The sequence below is a fragment of the Elephantulus edwardii genome, unplaced genomic scaffold, assembly GCF_000299155.1.
Source record: "Elephantulus edwardii isolate Elephantulus edwardi_28Jun2011 unplaced genomic scaffold, EleEdw1.0 scaffold00069, whole genome shotgun sequence".
NCBI classification, from domain to species: Eukaryota; Metazoa; Chordata; class Mammalia; order Macroscelidea; family Macroscelididae; genus Elephantulus; species Elephantulus edwardii.
The window spans coordinates 16,321,723-16,342,782 of NW_006399819.1; the positions used below are offsets into that span (position 1 = coordinate 16,321,723).

The 21,060-nt window shown below is 38.8% G+C and overlaps 1 protein-coding gene across 2 annotated transcripts in view; it reads left to right on the top strand.

The window, feature by feature from the left end:
• The window catches only part of CRYZ (crystallin, zeta (quinone reductase)), a 34,563-nt gene extending 14,283 nt beyond the window's left edge, over positions 1–20,280 (top strand). Inside the window, exons 4-8 of one of the 2 annotated variants that reach the window (XM_006888603.1) lie at positions 3,934–3,985; positions 14,032–14,181; positions 18,172–18,273; positions 18,393–18,488; positions 20,119–20,280. In XM_006888603.1, coding sequence (XP_006888665.1) covers positions 3,934–3,985; positions 14,032–14,181; positions 18,172–18,273; positions 18,393–18,488; positions 20,119–20,280 — 562 coding nt within the window. The remainder of the gene's footprint in view (positions 1–3,933; positions 3,986–14,031; positions 14,182–18,171; positions 18,274–18,392; positions 18,489–20,118) is intronic. The other variant, XM_006888604.1, reaches the window with a different exon arrangement.
• The last annotated feature ends 780 nt before the right edge of the window (positions 20,281–21,060 follow it).

Consider the following 21,060-nt stretch of genomic DNA (forward strand, 5'->3'; position numbering starts at 1 on the left):
ACCTCAGTCACTGTATCAATCCATCTCATCAATGGTCTCCCTCTCTTTATCTGACCCTCTACCCTTCAAAGCATGATGTCCCTCTCCAAGGACCAGTCCCTCATTACAAAATGCCCAGGTATATCAGATGAAGCCTCAGAATCCTTGCCTCTAAGAAACAGCCTGGCTTCATCCTCTCTAAGACGAACCTATTTGTTTTCCTGAAAGTCCATATATTCAACACTCTTCTTCAGCACCACAGCTCAAAGGCATCAATTATCTTTCAACTATCTCTAGTCATTGTCCAGCTGACACATAGTAAGCAACTGCGAAGACTATGGCCTGACTGACGTCATTGCTCTTCAGTACTCTAAAGAGGTCCCTGACAGCCGACTTTCTCAATGCAGTTGGTCTCTTGATTTCCTGGTGCTGGTACCAAAAATGTTGACTGTTTAACCAAGCAAAATAAAACTGTTAACAATCTCAGTCTCTTCACTATCCATTATAATGCTGACAATCAACTCAGCGGTGAGAATCTTTGTGTTCTTGATGTTGAGCTTCAATCCATATTGAAGGCTGCAGTCCTTGATCTTCTGCAGCAAGTGCTTCAGGTCCTCCTCATTTTCAGCAAGCTGGATTGTGTCTTCTGCATAATGCAGGTTGTTGATGAATCTTCCTCTAATCCTGATGCCCCATTCCTCCTCATTCAGCCCAGTCTCCCAGATGATCTGTTCTGCATGTACATTGAAAAGTTATGGAGACAGAATAAATCCTTGACATACATCCCTCCCAATTTTGAACCATGCAGTATGTCCTTGTTCTGACTACTGCCCCTGGCCCAAGTACAGGTTTTTCATAAGCAAATTAAATGTTCTTGGGTTCCTGTTCTTCTCAGAGTCAGCCAGTTTGTTGTGATCCACACAACAGTACTAATGGTAATAGTTAATGTTACTAATGAGAGCTGTCAAATACTGCAAGGAGGTCTATTCAGGGGGTAAAAATAACAGTCTGGTTCAGCAATTAAAAGAGTGTTAGTAATTTTAGTCAGGTTATTTATAGTAGATTAGTGGGACAGAAGTATACAGTGGGTTGAAGAAAAAAGAAGAAATTAATTATTTGAATAGAGACTACTGTTAAAAAATTGAGACAGTGAAACAGTAAAAAAAATGTAGCTAAAAAAAAGGCTCTAACAGAGGGAGAGATTAGAGTCTGTTGGCTTATATGTAGAGAAAATATGAAAGGTGGCCAGTAGGGCAAAATCCTATGTAAGGCAAAATAGAAATGTCTTAGGGCAGAGAACGTGACTGCAAAGAAGAAAAGACAGGTTATTCCTTAAGACTAAAGATAGTATTATGGAATATTAATGGGTAAGGAGGAGGAGTCATGTGTGATCACTCCTCTTCCAAATTTAGTGATCCTCTGAGAAACAGAACTGATGTGGCATGACAATGGATGGCTATGTGATTTTTCTTCTATAGTCTCAGCCATTTGGATGCAGAATCAAGGAAGGTAGATTCTCACATATCTCAGGCTGGAATATTGGTGACAAAAATGAAGCAGATCAAAGGAAATGAGAGCAGTAAAGGAAAAAAAAAGCTGGAGTCCAGACCAAGTAGTGAAGAAAATGAGATGAAGAACATTAACTTGGCAGAAGTAGAATGTTTGAGACACAGTGTCTCTATGCAGTTGAAGAAAAGGTTTTGAGAGAATGTGGGCTTCTAAGATTTGGATGAGAATAATGGACATATTGCTATTCTTGTCTGTTATCCTCTCATAGTTCTGATGTTGGTAGTTCTCAGTGGAGCGGTTGGGGTTGCTTGCCAGTATGATACTAGGTGTTTTTCCTATGGATGTTCAAATCATGTAGATTAGCACAGGATTTTGGGGAAAAGATAAAGAGTATTAGAAGGTTATCAGAGCTTTTAGTGTGTACCTTAGAGTTGGTACTGATCCACAGCTGACCTTCCTTCAGGTTTTCAGAGACAGTTAATTGCATGGAAGGAGATTGCCCACCAGTCTCCCACAGAGCAGCTGATGGCCAAAGGGCATGCCTTTGGGATTGCAGTGCAACTTCTTGCCACTAGGCCACCAGAACTCCCTACCAGAACCTTCAGAGACCAGAAAAAAACAAAAGCATTGAAAGGTCAATGGTTGAACCTCTGTTGTGAAATTCAACAGAGGATGACTTTTTACATCCCTTGCAGGATAGGAGGAGCATTGCACTGGGGAGTCAGAGGATTAGCTTGCTTTCTCCCCACTCCTCCAGGTCCCAGGGCTTAAGAGAATGTGTTCTTGATATAGTTTGTGAGATTTCAATAAAATATCTGCTGAAAAATATGACATATTCTGTAGTCACAAGTGACTTGATGGCACATAACAGAAACAACTAGAGTGTAATATCAGAGAGTCTACATTTGCATTTTACTTTTTAAAAGCCAGAGTGATTTGGGAGTGGTTACCTCACTTAATCTCTTCAATCCCTAGTGTAACTCATGGTCCTCTATTCTCGTATCTCCAAACAAGAGGGTTCAAGAAGGCATCACTGTTTATTACCTGACCATTTGTTACCTGTGGGCACAGAGCCTTGTGCAGGACTCCGGGTTCCTGTGTTCGTTCTTAGATTGAACATAATATGTCTACAGTGTGCCCACCTCCTATTGTTCTGACAAGCAAGAGAACCTCCCTCAGAGTCTGAACTGCATCCCACAACAGCTGCTGGCATGTGACATTCGCACTCGTCCATCTGGAGTTGTGGAACACTCCCCAAACTGTCTTTCTGAATGTTTCTTGTTTTCAGAACATAGTAGGAAAAATAGTCTGAATCAGAAGTTGGAAAAAAAAAAAATCATTTCACCAGAGTGAGTTTTAGAGAGTGAGAGAGTGACATGATGACCTTAGTGGCAGGATTTAGTGGATTTATTATTCCTGCTAACCATTGCTGACTCAGCACTGCTTTCTGGTCTGAGGGCAAAGAGGCTGGCATGACTCAATGTTAAATGGCTTAATTTCTTCCTGTGAGATTTACTGCCTCTGAAAAGCTGCTAGAGGGTCAGCTGAGTTGGTTCTGACTTGATGGTACATAAAAACAATCCCTGGGAAAGAGATTTTAGCTACTGTATTGTTTATTAATCTCGACCACTGAATTAAGGCTAAGGAAGAAAAAGTCCCAAACCAAGCAACCCGTCTTTGACACTTTCTGGGGCATCATATGAGAATGAGAGATTCCAACACCTCTAGGCAATACCATTGTACTTAATATACATGTGAGGACTGTAGACTCTTAACAAATGGAATCATGGATAGGAGCACAGGGAAACCAGCTGCTGTGGAGGTGATTCTCTCGTGTTGCAGAGTGAAACTTCCCTCTAATGAGTTTTATATCAATGATTTTTTAAAAGAAGATCATCAGCCTTTCATACAAGGTGCTTCTTGGGGAGGTGAAACTGCCAAACTTTTTAGTCATTTGTGGTTGTTAACACTGAATTTGAACCAACCCATAACTGACCATCCAGTGGGTTTTCAGAAGCAGTAAATTGCATGGGAGGAGATTGCCCATATTTCTCCATGGAGCAGCTGGTGGATTCAAACTCATGCACAGATTGTGCCAGCTAGGGTGCCTTGACTTAGTAAGTTCCTTGTAAAACATTTTGTTGAATGAATAAGTGAAAGGAAGGAAAGAGGACAATGGAGAGGAAGAAGGGTAGGAGGGAAGAAGAAGAAGAAAGGAATAAAGGTTTTCTTTTATCTGTGGCTCAGAAGGTCCATTGGATCTTGGAAAAGAATTTTAAGCTGGATATCACACTGAGTTTTCTCGTGGGGAAAGTGTTAGCTAATTTGAGGGTAGAATTTTCTTAAAGATGATAGGGTAGAAGTTTCTTAAAGATGATAAAAAGCATCTGTACTTAGTTTCAAAACATAAAGTGTTGAAACCCGTGCTGCTTTTTTGTCCCCTAGTGCCCGTGCAAAAGCTGGAGAAACTGTTCTGGTTCATGGGGCTAGTGGAGGGGTAAGTATGGACTGGTTAATTTTTCTTTAAAGTTTATTTTTTAAAAAGCCTTGTAGATTTCATGTTATATATCTTTTAGTCATTTTACAAAGCTACATACATGAAATGGAACATAGTCAAGGGTACCATTTTTTCATTGTATAGTAAAACTTCCAAAGGTGATTCTTCAGCATTAGTCTAGCCTTTTTTGGTTACTAAATTCAGCCAAGTACCCTATAAAAAATAAAGCATTTGGGCTTTTTACCTGTATTGCCTATAGACCAAGGTATGACTTTGTGTCTGCCTTCAAGTAGCATATATGATAAGAATATTTATTTAGAATTTTAAACAGTTCTGTTACGGTTAATATTGATTCCATATTCCCTTAGATAAGGAAAGGAAGGCTCATTAAAGCTTTACCCACGCTGCCCTAGACAGTACCGCAAAGCCGCAATGTGAATTCTTAGTTCTTTTCTATCTCCCTTCCACTGCTTGCCTGCTGTGCTTTGATGACATTCATGGAGCGCACGGTATACAGCTGTGTCCTTAACACCACAACCCACGGCTTAAAATGCTAATGTTGGACTGGAGGGTAGGGAGAAGAGACTCAGAACTTATAAAATAAGCCCTTCAGTGAAATCACCCAACGCTGGGCTGTCAGAAGCCTCTTCAGGAAACTAGCTGTCAGTCTATCTCTGAGGAGCTTAGAGGAAAAGTTAGAGCGTAGAGGTTGGAATTTAACAAGGAATCCACACGACCTCTATCCTGCATGTGGAGGCTTTAGAAATGTTAGAGACTACATTTCACATTTTTTAAAAGAAAGGGCTAAGAGGTTAGATGGCTCTCCTGGAGAAAGCTGGTTAACCCTTTTAAAGGACTGTCTACCTTCAAGTACAGGTTGAAAGAAATGCTCTGTGGAAATGGTGTGTTGACCATAATGAATGGTATCCTGAAAAGTTACACGTGGACAGGTAATACAAAGGATCTGTCCTTTGTGTTCTCTGTTCCTTTACAGATGGGTAAACACCCAGACTCCCCTTTGTACTTCAAGTAGAACAGTTCTGAAAGATTTAGTTAATCAGTTTATTTACTAAAAACAGGAAGTTTTTGGTTTGGTTGTTTTGGGTTCTTTTTAGGGCTTGAAAAATATAACCTGTATGCCTTGTGAACACTCCTATTGTTTAGCTTCATTAGAAAGGCTATTTTTGAATTAAATTACGTTTACCCTTCAATAGTTAGAGTATCTATCAAATGAATGCATGCATTTAAATCACTCTGGGTTTCAAGAGAGCTAACCTTGTGCTCTCTGGAGAAATGAGATTTCAGAAGGAAGAGGAGAGAAGAATTTAAAGGAAATCTTTTTATTCCTTTTACCCTCTTGTAAAAAGCACAGTTGCTTCACTATGATTTTTTTTTAAAAAAAAAAAAAAAAAAGCAAAGTCCACATAGTTCTCTAAGCTGGCTGAGAGTTTGTTAAATCCTTGGCTGGCAGGGATAGGTTGAAGGCCTGGTGTGTGAAGTGCTTCTGATCCTCCCGGCCCTATCAGAGGGGAACAGAGCTCTGAGTTTTATCTTGCTTCTGTTTGTACTTTCTGTCCTCATTTAATTCAAAGTCCTTTGGGATTATGTAGTATGTTTAAAATGCTGTGGAATTTGCCAACATTGCCATCTCACAGATATGGTGATGGGGAGTATCCTATTTTAATGTTAGCAAAATAAGTAGAAGGAAAATAGTGTGCAGGTGTAGTGCCTATTCATTGAAAGAATATTGCTAGAGTAAATGTTGAAAAGAACAGAAGAAATACTGCCTTTAAAATAGCTTTGGAATACTCTTTAAAGTAGCTAGAGCTACAATAAGGATTGCTTTTAGCTTAAAATATCATTAGAGGTCTAGTTTGTTGTTTTGATTGGGTTGTTTTCTTTTTTTGTTGTTATTAAATTGTATTAGTTTTAATGAACATTTACAGGGATTTTGGGTTTTCATTCCTTCATTGCTGCACCATTCTCTCTACCCTCCTCCCCAGTTTGTTCTTCTTCCCCCGCCATCCGAATGTCTGTTTTAATTGTCTAGTTGCCACAGTGCTTGTCCAGAATCCTTTGTATTTCTTCCAGCCAGTTGGCCAGGTGGTTGTCCCCTAGATTTCTTGACACAGCCTGGTGAGCACTTCCAGGGCCACCCACATCTCTTTGTTGAAATATGTCAATTGATATTCCATCAGTTGGTCTCCCCAATTACTGGGGCCTTGTTTTTTGCCAATTCCTTTAGAGCAGCTTGAACTTCTTCCTTCATCACCATTGCCTCTTAAACATAAATTGTTTCATGAAATATTTCTGTATTGGTTAGTTTTGTGTTTATTTTGAAACAGTGCCTTTGTGTACTCCTTCCATCTTCTTTTGATGCTTCCTGAATCATTCCATATTTTGCCAATAGCATCCTCAAGCTGCAATTCAAGGCTTAAACGTTTCTTCAGTTCCTTCAGTTTAAGAAATGTTGAGTGAGTTCGACCCTTTTGATTTTCTGACTCCAGCTCTTTGCACATTTCATTCTAATACTTTGCTTTGTCTTCCTGAGTTGCCCTTTGAAATCTTCTGTTCAGCTCCTTAACTTCTAGATTTCTTCCTTTTGCTTTGGCTTCTCAACGCCATAGTGCAATATTCAGAGTCCCATCTGACATCCTTCTTGGTCTTTTCTTCCTCCTTTGTCTTTGAAGTGACCTTTTACATTCTTCATGGATAATATTCTTGATATCCTCCCACAGCTCATCTGGCCTTTGCTTTTTAATGCTCAAGGCCTCAAATCTGTTCCTGAGATGCCTTTTTAATTTAGGTGTGATAGAGTCCAGGTCAAATTTTGATGCTTGTGGATTTGGTTTAATTTTCTTTAGCTTCAGTTTGAATTTGCAGATGAGTAGTTGATAGTCTGTTCCATAATCAGCAGCTGGCCTGATTTTCTCAGCTGATAATGAGCTTCTCCAACAGTTCTTTACACAGGTGTAGTCAACCTGATTCTAGTCAGACCATCAGATGAGGTCCATGTATATAGTCTGTTTGTTTTTTTATAAAAGATATTTGCAATGAATAAATCACTGACTACAAAATTCTGTCATTTTATCTCCAGCCTCATTTCTGTCACCCAAGCCCATGTTTTCCAGCTACTGATCTTTTTTTCCTATTGCCAACTTTTGCATTTCCGTCACCTGTTAGTGTGTTAGTGCATCCTGGTTGCATGCTCTATTGATTTCTGACTGCAAAAGTTGATGGGGGGGGGGGGAAGAAATCATCTGTTTTCTCTTCTTTGGCCTCAGAAAAGAGTTTGAGATTATTAACAATTTCCTTTTGCTCAGTTCCACAATGACCAGGGAGGATAGAAGGAGAATTGATGCCTTTGAGCTGTGGTGCTGGAGAAGAGTATTGAGAATACCATGGACTGCTAGGAAAACAAACAGATTTGTCCTGGAAAGGGTTAAACCGGGTGGCTCCTTGGAGGCAAGGATTCTGAGGCTCCCTCTAACATACTTTGGACATGTTGTGAGGAGAGACTGGTCCTTAGAGAGGGACATCATGCTTGGGAGGGTGGAGGGACAGCGCAGGAGAGGAAGGCCCTCTATGAGGTGGATTGATTTAGTGACTGGGGTAATTGGGATGGGAGTGTCAGAGACCGTGCGATTGGCACAGGACAGAGCGGAGTTTAGGGCTGTTGTACATAGGGTCGCTATGAGTCGCAGGCAACTCAACAGCACATAACAACAAAAAAAAACAACAACAGTTCCACAATCAACACTCTTGGCACCAGCAGGCATGAAATCAAAAGACAAATTGCATTAGGAAGCTGCTGTCAGGGACCTATCCAGATTGCTGAAGATCATGGATGTCAGTCCACGTAGACACTAAGGTGTCCCTGATCCAGGCCATTGTCTTCAGAATTACTTGCTATGCATCAGAGAGCTGGACAGTGGCCAAGGACTACAGAGGAAGAATTGATGCCTTTGAGCTGTGCTGCTGGAGAAAAGTATTGAACACACCATGGACTGCCAAGAAAACTAACGGGTCTGTCTTGGAGAGGGTGAAACCAAACTGCTCCTTGGAGGCAAAGATTTTGAGACTACATCTCCCATAGTTTGGACATGTAGCCAGGAGGAACCAGTCCTGGTAGAAGGATATCATGCTTGGAAGGGTTGAGGGATAGCACAGGAGAAGATGACCCCGGATGAGAGGGATTGACACAATAACTAGGGTAATGATGGTAAGTGTGTCAGAGACAGTGAGATTGACTCAGGATGGAGTAGAGTTCAGAGTTATTGTGCACAAGTTTGCTATGAGTCATAGTCGACTTGACGGCACATAATAACAACAATCATTTGTATTGACTTCCAAATGTATTGTATTTCATCCAATTAAATGTTTGTCTCCTCAATGAGACAGTGAGCTCTATATGGTTGTTTGCTTTTGATTAAATCAAATAAATCCTTGTCATAACTAGAGTTCAGGCTCATCATTCCCATATACCAGATAATCTTGAAGGTCCATTTCAAGCCCGAGAGTTAGTGATTTGGTTACAATTAAGTACTTTCTATCATAATTTGTCATTTTGATTTTTTGTTTTGCTCAATCAATAATGATTTTACCCAAACATCTCTGCCCTTGAATTAATGCAGACTCATAGTGACCGTTTAAAATGGAAAAAGTTCTCCATATGGTTTTCAAGGCTGTAATCCTTTACAGAAGCAAACTACCATGTCTTTTTCCTGCAGAGAGGCCATAAATTTGAACCACTGACCTGGAGTTTAGCAACCAAGCATTTTAACTGCTATACCACCACAGCTCCATTGCTGAACATGACAAACTCCACAATAAAGGATTATCTTGCAAAATGTTAAGTAAAGGAACCCTGTTCTAAATATATATGCCTTCTCTACCATTCTTTAGGCATTTACTCAAGTGTATGTATTTTGGTTTTGTTATAAAATTATTCATTTATCTATATTCCTAAAATATTTGTGTGCCTCTTCTATACAGAGCACATTAATCTGGTGTCATTTTAATCACATCCAGTTCTGTTAAACTCGCCTATTAAAAATATCCTCTATAGCTGAATTTTAAATTTTCCCTCCAGCTCTGAACTCTTTTGAGTCATTGCTTGTATTAAACTGATTACTGAGCCATTTTATTTAGAAGAGAACTATGTTCAAGTGAGACTTCTTGAAAGTTCTTGTTCCTTACACAAACCTGATCCTCTGAGATCACTCAATCAATCTATCCAGTTGATCTAGCCAAAGATCTAGGTGACAGCCTTGATTTTTCCCTAATCCTTACCTCTTACATTCAATCTGGAGGAAATCTCAAAAGTTTACACCTAAACCATGTTTAACTTTATTTTTATATTTCTCAGTCTAAGATGCTAGTTCAATTCAGCCATATCTAAAGTTGAGAATGTGTTACTAACTGATCTCACTACTCCCATCTCCCCCATCTACCTTTTGTATAAAGGCAAAGATGGTGAAACTTCCTCTCCCATACTTTGGGCTCTTGTTAGGAGAGGCCAGTTCTTGGAAGGGTAGAAGGTCACTGAAAGAGAGAAAACCCCTCAACAACATGGAGCTATACAATGAGTGTAGCAATGTGCTTGAGTATATTAGAGAAGGTAAGGGTGATATAGGATAAGGCAAAGTTCAGATCTTTTGTTCATAGGGCCACTATGAATTGTAGTTATTCGACTTGATGGCACCTAACAACAACCTTTTGCTTCACATATATTGTGGTGATCATTTCAAAACTTAAATCATACTCTCCTACTTCCCTCCTAAATAATCCTTCATTGTTTGTATATGGAATGCAAACTCATTACCTTCACTTTCAACCTTCCTGCCTCATCTTCCACTCTCTCCCACAGTGCCCCTCTTTCTGTCTTTGGTCATCCCAAGTTCATTCTCACCTTTCCAGTTTAACTGTGACCACATATTCTACCTATTGCATTCTTTATCTAGCATATTCTCATACTTCATTCAGGCTTCGTTTCATCAGAGTGGCCCTTCCCAATGACTTAAATATCTACTCTTTTCATCTCTATCTAACCTAGTAGACTGGTTTCCTTATTGTTGTTCTTGTTAGTTACCATTGAGTTAACTCTGATTATAGAAATCCTGTAAACAACAGATCGAAACTTTGCCTTATTCTGAGCCATCCTAACAATATCCACCGTGCTTAAACCCATTTTCACAGTCAACATGTTAGTCCTTCTTATTGAAGGTCTTCCTTTCTTTCACCGGCCTTCTAGTTTCCCCAGCATTTTTCTCTGTTAAAGGACTAGCACCTCTTGACAACATGCCAATGTAAGTTTCACCATTCTCACTCCAAAACAGATTTGCTTGTTCTTTTCCATCGTCTATGGTATTTTCAGTGTTGTTTATCAGGATCACCATTCAAAGTCATTGATTCCTCTTCTGTCTTCCTTGTTCATTGTCCAACTTTCACATGCAATGAAGCAGTAGAAACTGCCATAGGTTGGATCAGATGCATCTTAGTCTGTAAAGTGACATTCCTACTCTAGCACTTTAAAGATACTTTTTCCTGCCTGCTACTACCTTGGCTGTTGACTGTAAATTCAAGTAAAATCAAATAGTTGATCATGTCAGTCATTTTTCCATCTTCATAAAATTGCTTATTGGTCCAATTTTAAGAATTTTGTACTCTTGCTGTTGAGATGTAATCCATAGTGAAGGTTGTAGTGTTTATTTTCTTCAGTGAATGTTTTTAAGTCTTCTTTACTTTGTTTTTATTGTCTTCATAACACAATTTTCAGAATTTGCTTTATTCCTATATTTGTTCTTATATTTATTATTGTTCATCCTCATTAGAATGGGAAGGGGTTTTGCACATTTAAACAAAAAAAAAAACCAAATTCACTGCCTTCAAGTCATTTCTGATTCCGTTTTGTGAATCTTTATGAAGGACACTGTCTTCTATAGAACGGCTGGCTGATTCAAACCACTGAACGTTGAGTTAGAAGTGTAACCTGTAATATACCATGTAATCAGAGCTTCCCGTTTTGTACAGAATAAAAATAAATGTTCATCATTTGAATGAATAAATCATTTGGCCACGTACCTATTTTTTCAAATAGTTGAGGCGTTATATCTATTATATACTGATTTGTGTTTTTAATTAAACCATGAAGTCAGTGATTATATTTTAGTTATTTTTAAGCCCTGTGGAGCTCTGGTGGTCTAGTATCAATGGAGTTGTGTTTCAAATTCAGTGACAAGAGGCTCAGACTGGCTGCTTTGAGGGAGAAGGACGGGCAGTCCCCTCCTATACTATCAGAGCCTCCACAAATCTGTTAAAGGATCAGCTCTGAGTCAGTTCCAAGTTGACAGCAATAAGGAAAAGTTTAAGTCCTAGAATTGGCTGACACAGAAGAATTTCAAGAAATAACATATGATCAAGAGGCAATAGTGATGAAGGAGGAGATGCAGGCTGCTCTGAAGGACTTGGCAAAAAATAAAGCCCCAGGAATTGCTGGAATACTAATTGGCATATTTTAACAAAAGGATGCAGCTCTGGATATGCTTACCAGGTGTGCCATGAAAACTGGAAGACAGCTACCTGGCCAACTGACTGGAAGAGATCAGGTGACCCAACAGTGTGAAAATTATTGAACAAAATCACACACAAGCAAAATCCTGCTAAAGATAATCTAGAAATGACTGAAACCACACATTGACATAGAACTATCAGAAATACAAGTTGAGTTTGGAAAAGGTTGTGGCCCTAGAGACATTATCTCCAATGTCAGATGGATCTTGGCAGAAAGCAAAGAGTACCAAAGGAATGTTGTCTGTGTTTCATTGACTATACAAAGGCATTTAACCGTATGGATCACAACAGTTTGTGGCTAACCTTGAGGAAACTAGGAATCTCAGAACACCTGATTGTGCTTACGTGAAACCTATACTTGGGCCAGGAAGCAGTCCTCAGAGCAGAGCAAGGAAACACTGCATGGTTCAAAATCAGAAAAGGAGTGCATCAGGGATGCATCCTCTCTCCATACCTCTTCAATCTATATGCAGAACAGATCATTCAGGAAGCTGGGTTTTATGAGGAGGAATGTGGCATCAGGATTCGAGGAACACTTATAAACAATCTAGATTATGTAGATGACACAACCTTGCTTGCTGAAACTGAGGAGGACCTGAAGCATTTGCTGTCAAGGTCTGTCGTCTTCAGTATGGATTGAAGCTCAACATCAAAAGACAAAGATTCTCACCACTGGGACAGTTGGCAGAACCATGATAGATGGAGAAGGTATTAAGGTTGTTAAGTACAGTTTACTCAACTTCCCAGTCAGCAGTCTTGGCACCAGCAGTCAGGAAATCAAAATACAAATTGCTTTGGGAAAACTCTGCTCTCAGAGACCTCTCCAGAGTACTGAAAGGCAACGATGCCGGTCTAGAGACTAAGGTGTGCCTGATCCAGTTCATGGTCTTTGCAATTACTTGCTGTGCATCAGAGAGATGGACAATGACAAAGGATGACAGAAGAAGACGTGCCTTTGAGTTGTAGTGCAGGAGGAAAGTGTTGAACATATCATGGACCACCAAGAAAAAGAAGGGGGGAAAAGTCTGTCTTAGAGAGGGTGAAACCAGGTTTCTTCTTGGAGACTAAGATTCTTAAGCTTGGTCTCACATACTTTGGGCATGTGGCCAGGAGGACCAGTCCTGGGAGAAGAATATCATGCTTGAAAGGGTGAAGGATAGTTCAGGAGAAAAAGATCCTAGATGAGATGGATTGATACAGTAACTGAGACAGTAGGGGTAGGTGTGTCTGGCTCAGTGAGACTGGCTCAGGACAGGGCAGGCTTCTGAGCTACTGTACATAGGATTACTATGTGTTTTGGATGACTCAGTGGCACATCACAACAATACTTTCCTTGAATGCAGGTGCTTGATAAGTGATTTGATACAGTGAAAAGAACAAAGGCCACATAGGGATAGCCATATCTGACCTCCACCAGCTTCACAAGGGAAAACTGTCCTTGTCAGTAATATCCACAACACAAAACTCATTTCCATGGTTCTGACATGTCCCTAACACTCCTGAACCTCTTTCTACTCATCCTAACCCCAATCTTACTGCTCTACTGGGTCCAAAATCCATTGCAAGTAGCTCAAAGACCACATAGAATCATCTTGGGGAAGTCAAAAGGCTATAATTCAGATTAGTATCAGATATAATTACTCAGTCAAGATAAATGTGCTCACAGACATCTCAGCCTCTACCCTCATGGCTTTAGGCCTGTGTTACAAAGCTCTTAGTCTTGCCATGTGTGGCTTTCCTGGCTCTCACTCACCGTCCAAATCATCCCACAAACTTGAGCTCCCAGCTCTGGTTCCATAGAGTAGCAGTCCCAAGGTCAGCTTCATTTCATGTCAGATCTCTGGTTCTGGTTCTCTGCTTCAGCTGCTGTTGCTGTTCTCCTGTACCTCTTGCTGGCACAGGAACCTCTGGCCTTGAAAGGCACTCACTGCATATCTCTTCTTCTGTGCTGGTGGTGAGATTTTCAAAATCTGCTATTGAATCTGCTCAAGTTAGTTACAAGATTAGCTGATCCCCTTGTGGATAGGCTGACATGTCCTATTCACGTTTTCCCACCATTGACATGGCAAGCCGAAGTGAGTAGCTAGGGAGGAGGGCATTTGGGACAATAAGCCCTTAATACCATAGGTGCTTTGGTTAAATAGTCCAGCCCGATAGATTTACTCTAGCTCCTGCTTCCATCTCTAGAGTGACTTAAGCAAGTTGCTTGTATATTTAAATTCAGATTCCTCATCTGTCGGATGAACAATAGTTTCTATTTATTGTGAAGATGACTTTAAGCACTGTACATAAAGCAATATGATAACCATGTGCTTTTTAAGTGTTCAGTAAGAGTTAACAGTTTTTTTTCTATTTCTTCATTTGAACTGTAAGTTCTGTAAAGATAGGTATCTAAAGTTTGTAGAATATATTTAATAACTGTTTGGAGGAATGTGACACCTCAAAAACTCTTGAGTTATACCTTTGTTTTTCAGGTTGGACTTGCAACATGTCAAATTGCCAGAGCTTATGGCTTAAAGGTTTTGGGCACAGCTGGTACTGAGGAAGGTAAAAACATTGTTTTGCAAAATGGGGCACATGAAGTATTTAATCATAGAGATGTCAACTATATTGATAAAATTAAGGTAATATTTTCTTCTCATTTTTAAAGTCAAGTTTAATTTCTTAAGATATTGAATCTGTATGTGCATTGTTTTATGAAATCTCTTAAAGCCATTTGCCTTTTTTTGTTCTATGTGTGTACTCATTTCAAAGTTGTTTAATTTAAAAAGCAGAGGTGTTTAATTTTTATACCTTAACTATTGTTTCTGTTTTATTCATCCATATCATGAAATGTGGCTTCTGTTGATGCTTTTATAGCTGTCAAAATTGGTCCTTTTCATATTTCAAGTAAAGCCATAGCTTTGTATTTGGAGCTGGATGTGTTCTTAATACAGTTTTATATGAATTTTCAAGGGAAAGTGAGCTATATAGCACATTACAAATTTTGTCTGTTTCTACTCAACTCATTGCCTTCAGTTGGAACTAACCCATAGCTGACCCTCCATTAGGCTTCTAAAGCAGTAAATCATGCAGAAGATTATTGCCCAACTTTCTTCTGAAGAACCGTTGGTAAATTCAAACTAGAAAGTCTTGGCCTTTGAGTTAGCAGCACTAGTCTCTACTGACTTTGCCTCCAGAGCTCCCCGGATCTGTTTGTTGTTGTTGTTATGTGGCATCGAGTAGCTTGCACCTCATAGCGACTCTATGTACAAGAGCCCTAAACCCTGCTCTATCCTGTGCCAACCACACCTGTCTCTGACACACCTACTCCTATTAATCCAATCACTGAATTGATCCATCTCATCAAGAGTCTTCCTCTCCTGTGCTGTCCCTCCACCCTCCCAAACATGATATCCCTCTCCAAGGATTAGTCCCTCCTTGCAACATGCCCAAAGTTTGTCAGATGAAGCTTCAGAATCCTTGACTCCAAGGAGCAGCCTGGTTTAACCCTCTCAGGGATGAACCTGTTTGCTCTCCTAGCATTTCATGGTATATGCAACAACACTGTTCTCCAGCACCACAGCTCAAAAGCATCAACTCTCCTTCTATCATCCCTAGTCATTGTCCAGCTCTCTGACTAGCCCTTATAAATAAAGTTTGTTAGCTGAATGCTTTGGAGGAATAGTCATGACCTATCATAGTGCATACAGATTGTACTGTGAATTGAAAACTCAGCGGTTTAAATCCACACACTTCTCTGTGGAGGAAAAATAGACAGCCTCTTTCTGTAAAGATTTACAGCCTTGGGAGCCCTATAGAGAGTGGCTATGAGGAGTCAACTGTGAAAGTGGATTTTGGCTCATCTGAGGTTTGTTTATTCAAAGCTATGAAGTAGCACCTACCATATTTTTATGCAAATAATGCATACATAAGTAATATTAAGCAATCTACATTTTTCTTTTCCAAACCCAGCCACCCTGATATTTTTGTGAGCACTGCTTGCTTTTTTCTTTTTTTGGTCTGTAAAATACAAACCAAAAATAAATGAGGATATGGATTTAGGAAAATACATGGGTGGCAGGGAGGTTGACAAAAAATGTAGAACATGTACATTGCCTGTATTTACTGGACTAACTCAAAGGCCATTCCTTTCTCACAGTTTGACTCAGCCACCAGCTCTGTGAGAGAAAACAAGGGTAATCTCTTTTTTGTAATTTATAGCTTTGAGAACCCAAGAGAGGATCAGCTTTGAGTCAGTTCTGACGATATAAATGAGACAGAGAGAGGTATATAAACTCTTTAATGTAGAATTTAATATATTTTCATAATATGCACCAATTTACAGTCCCCTCTTCCCTGTGCTCTTTGCTCAAATACATGTTCCTTTCAAGCCCTACACCTTTATTTTTCTATTTCTTCTGACCAGACTACCTATTTCTCATTTCTAATTTCCCCTTGCATGTCTTTTTTTATGCCCAAGCTGTTATTATTAATTGCATCGAAACCACTACTTTTCAAAGCCATTTTACAAACAACAGACATGAACCCTTGCCCTGTACTGCACACTCTCCTCACAATTTGCGACATCCTTCGGCCTTTGTTCCAATCATTATGTCACCCCATCTCATTGAGGATCTTCTGTTTCATTGACTGTACTTTCAAAACATGATGTCTTTTTCTAAGAACTGGTTCCTCTTAACAACATGCTCAAAGGATGTGAAAAAAAGTTTTACCATCATTACCTCAAAGGAGCACTCTGGTTGAACTTCCTTCAAGACTCATTTATGTTATTTTGGCCATCCAAGGCATATTTACTCAATACTCTTCTCCAACACCAAAATTCAAAGGCATTTATTCTTCTTTGATTGCTTTTATTTATTTTCCAACTTTTTGGATGCATAGGAAAAGCTGCTGAAAATATCATAGCTTGTATAAGGCATACCTTTATCTTTAAATTGAATATCCCTGCTCTGTGGCACTTTAACTCAATCCTCAAGAAGGATTTAGAAGAGGCCATGACATCAGAGCATCATTGCTGATGTCAGGTGGATCCTGGCTGAAAGTAAAAAATACCAGAAGTATGTCTATTTATGCTTTATTGACTTTGTAAAGACGTTTGACTGTGTGGATCATGTGTGGCTGACATTGAGAAGAATGGGAATCCCAGAGCATTTGATTGTGCTCATGTGGAACCCATAACCTGGACCAGGAGGCTGTTATGAGAACAGAGCAGGGGAGTACTTCATGTTTTAAAATTAAGAAGGAAGTGTGTCAGGATTGTATTCTCTCTCCATACGTATATCATCTGTACGCTGAACAAATTAATCAAGAAGCTGGAGAATATGAATAGGAGTGTGGCATCAGGATTAGAGGGAGACTAATCAAAAACCTGTGTTACACAGATGATACAACCCTGCTTGCTGAAAGGTAAGGAGGACTTGACACACTTGTTACAGAAGATCAAGGAATGCAGCCTTCAATATGGATTGCATTTTAATGTCAAGAAAACAAATATTCTTACCACTGGACCGAAAGGCAGCATCATGATGGTTGGACAGAAGATTAAAACTGTCAACAGCTTCATCTTGCTTGGGTCCACAATTAGCACCCTTGGTACCAGCAGTCAAGAAATAAGGAGACAGATTGTGCTGGGAAAATCTGCAGTTAGGAATCCTCTCCAAATTGAGGAGTAATGATGTCAGTTTGAGGACTAAGGTTCATCTACTTCAGGCCGTAGTCTTTCCAGTCACTTGCTATGCATCTGAGAACTGAACACTTGATAAGGATGAGAGAAGAAGAATTGATGGCTTTGAGCTGTGGTGTTGGAGAAGAGCACTGAAAATCCTATGGATGACCAAAAGAATAGATATGTTTTGGAGAGGATGCAGCTGGAATGCTCTTTGGAGGCTTTGTCTCACATACCTTGGGCATGTTGCTAGAAGGACATGATGCTGAAAAGGGTGGAAGTTCAGCAAAGGAGAGGAAGACTCTCAACTAGTTAGATTGACATGGTGACTGCCACAATGGGTTCTTGTGTGTCAGGAAGTGTGAAGATGGCACCAGATAGCACCGGGTTTGGATCTTTTGTTCATAGAGTCACTAAGAGTCGTACTTGGTTTGACGGCAACTAACAACAACAACTAACATGGCACTTTTAAGAGGTCCTTGAGAACAGATATCCCCAATGTCACACATCTTTTGTTTTCTTGAGCTGTTTCCTGGTGTTGATCGTGGCCTCAAGTAAAATGAAATTGTTGACAACTTAAACCTTTCTCCATTTATCATGATATTGCTCATTCATCCAATAGTGGGTCAGTTCCAACTTGAAGGTATACAACGACATACTTTCTTATTTTGTGGACTAGTATCTTGAAATTACATCATCAGTAATTATAATTACATAATTTCAAATTTTGCCTTATTAACTTTAAAAAGACCATTTTACATGCTATTTGAAACATTTCTAAAATAAATAAAATGTGATAACTATCTTGTTGTTGTCGTTGTTGTTGTAAAGTGCCATAACGTTGTAGACAACTCATAGCGACCCTATGAATGAAAGACCTGAACACTTGTATAACTTTCAAATGGATGTCACTTATCCTGTTACTCCTTTATTTCTATTTTTATAGAATTCTGTTGGTGATAAAGGAATTAATGTGATTATTGAAATGCTATCTAATGTAAATCTTAGTAACGATTTGAAACTTCTATCATATGGAGGACGAGTAATAGTAAGTACCAAATTTTCAAACCACTTTGAAGATTTACCATAATCTTAGATTATTCATCCTTCCCTTGAGCATTATTTTGGAGTACTGTTTAATGAAAGGTATGTTGTTTTTCATAATAGATTGTTGGCAGCAGAGGTCCTATTGAGATAAACCCACGGGACACCATGGCAAAGGAATCTAGTATAATTGGAGTTTCCCTCTATTCATCGACCAAGGTAGGGGAAAAACTTATTCTCATTTTTCTAATTAAAAGTTAGTAAACTAAGGCAGCAGATGCAAATCAAACACAAAGGCTTTGTTTGCAACAAAATTTTTTGTATCAAAAATATGAAGCAGAAAAACAAGTAAAAAAACAACAATAACACAACCCTCAAAACATTTTTGTTTTAAAGACTGAAAAATTTTCCACCAAGCTTTTGTATCACATAAGCAAAAATTTATTTTGTGGTTTTCGTTTTTGGTTCTATTTTGGTTCAAAGTATAAACTCAGGTAGTCTGGCTGCAGTTCATAGGTTTCTTCTTGGAAAACAACAGTGAAATGACTCAAGTATAGTGATTCCTATAAAGCATGGCACACACTAGGGCAAGATGAATGTCAGGGATACTATTGTTGATGGTATTAGGTGAAACTTTCCACTTCTAGTGATGGAAACTCTACTAACTTAAGTGAAGGGGATGCACTTAGTAGTTCTCATAAACTACAATGTCTGGGGACATTGGTTAGATTCAAGGTATGGAAAAATGTTTCAAAGGTCTTCCTCTATGTATTGGTCACGCTTTATCTGTACCTACTCTATTTAATAAGTAAACACCAACTTTGTGCTTATTTTATTTAAAGGTGAATTAATGAAAATAAAATGTAAAGTTCAATTCATTTGCCCTAGTCATATCAGGTGCCCAGGAGCCTCAGTGACCACTGACAGTGTTGGATGACCCAGACATTTCCAGGACTGCAACTGTCTTAAGTAATGAGCCAAAACTAGATATTATTTCTTCTTTTTATGTGCCACTGAGTCGACCACAACTAATAGCCACCCTATGCACAATAGCTCTGAACCCTTCTCCATCCTGAGCTAATAATCTGCCTGTCTCTAACATACCTACCCTAGTTACTGTGTCAATCCATCTCATCTGGAGTCTTCTTCACTGTCCCTCCACCCTTCTAAGCATGAAGTTCTTCTCCAAGGACTGGTCCCTCCAGGCAACATGCCCAAAATATATAAGATAGAGCCTCAAAAACCTTGCCTCCAAAGAGCAGTTGGTCTCACCTTCTCCAGAATAAACCTATTTATTCTCTTGACAGTCTATATATATATAATATATGTATAATCTCCATCCAATACCCTTCTCCAGAACCAAAACTCAAAGACATCAATTCTTCTATTATCCTTAGTCATTGTCCAGCTCTCTGATACATAGCAAGTAATTGGAAAGACCAAGGCCTGAATCAAGCACAACTTAGTCTCTAGACTATCCAAATAAGATCATTTTTGAGAAAGAAAAGGTACTGTTAGTAATTACATAAGAACAATAGATCTTTTAGAGACCCTCAGGCAAATTAGGACTTACATATTCCTTATAGACAGTTTTGTCTGTATGCAGACAAAAGCTTGTTGTTGTTGTTATGTGCTGTCAAGTCGTTTGCGACTCATAGCGACCCTATGTACAACAGCCCTAAACTCCGCTCTGTCCTGTGCTAATCGCACTGTATCCGACACTCCCATACCTTGTAAATACACACTTGTCTGTAATTCTTAGATTCTGACGTTTCTTAATGTCTCTGAAATTTAAGTCACATGGTCTATTAAAAAATAAAAACAAAAAAATTGTTTTTCTTTCCTTTAGGAGGAGTTTCAACAGTGCGCAGCAGCCCTTCAAGCTGGAATGGAAATTGGTTGGTTGAACCCTGTGATAGGCTCTCAGTATCCACTGGAAAAAGTGGCACAAGCTCATGAAAATATCATTCATGGTGGTGGGACTACTGGAAAAATGATTCTTCTCTTATGAAGATGAAACATTCTGTGTACTTGCCATATAATTAGAGCATACATCCTCCCAATTTTAGTTGTACTGTCTTTGTTTTAATTAGTACTCATTTGGCTCAATAATTTCTAATATAAAACAAGATTTTTCTTTAGAGGTAATGGACAGTGGCATAAAACTGATTTTATAGCACATATTTTTAATATCTCTTACTGACAGCCAATGGGTCATAATTGGAAATGAATGTTAATGGTCAATTGGTAATTGGATGCATTCCAGGAATTCTGAACTGATACTTGTTTATTCCTTACTTGAACGGAAACATGCTCATTAAAAAGATTCACTTTATTTTTCACTTGTGCATACTTATTCTTTAAAAGATATTTTAGTCTAATTAATACATAACTGTGTTGGAATCAAAAGATTTCCTGGATGATCTCCTGAAAAGTAATCTTGTCTAAATCAATAAGTCTCTTGGAAGGGCATATAAACAAAGCCAGAAAAATTTGTTCATTTTCCCTATATTTCTCCAAATAGATGAATGTTCACCACTATTGTATTCATATATTCAGTGAGGATAAAAGCTTATCTTTTCTATAATATAATAAATAATAGGAACATAGTCTACAAATAAATACGTTTGATTTTTTTTCAAGCCAGATTTAGAATTATCTGTTTAATGGATCATATATTTTTATTTAAATGTGTAACTTTACAGCTTTGACACATTAAGAATTATTTGATTTTGTTTTCATGATATGATACTTTGAGAAGTTAGAACTTTACCTAGTTTGTATTGAATTG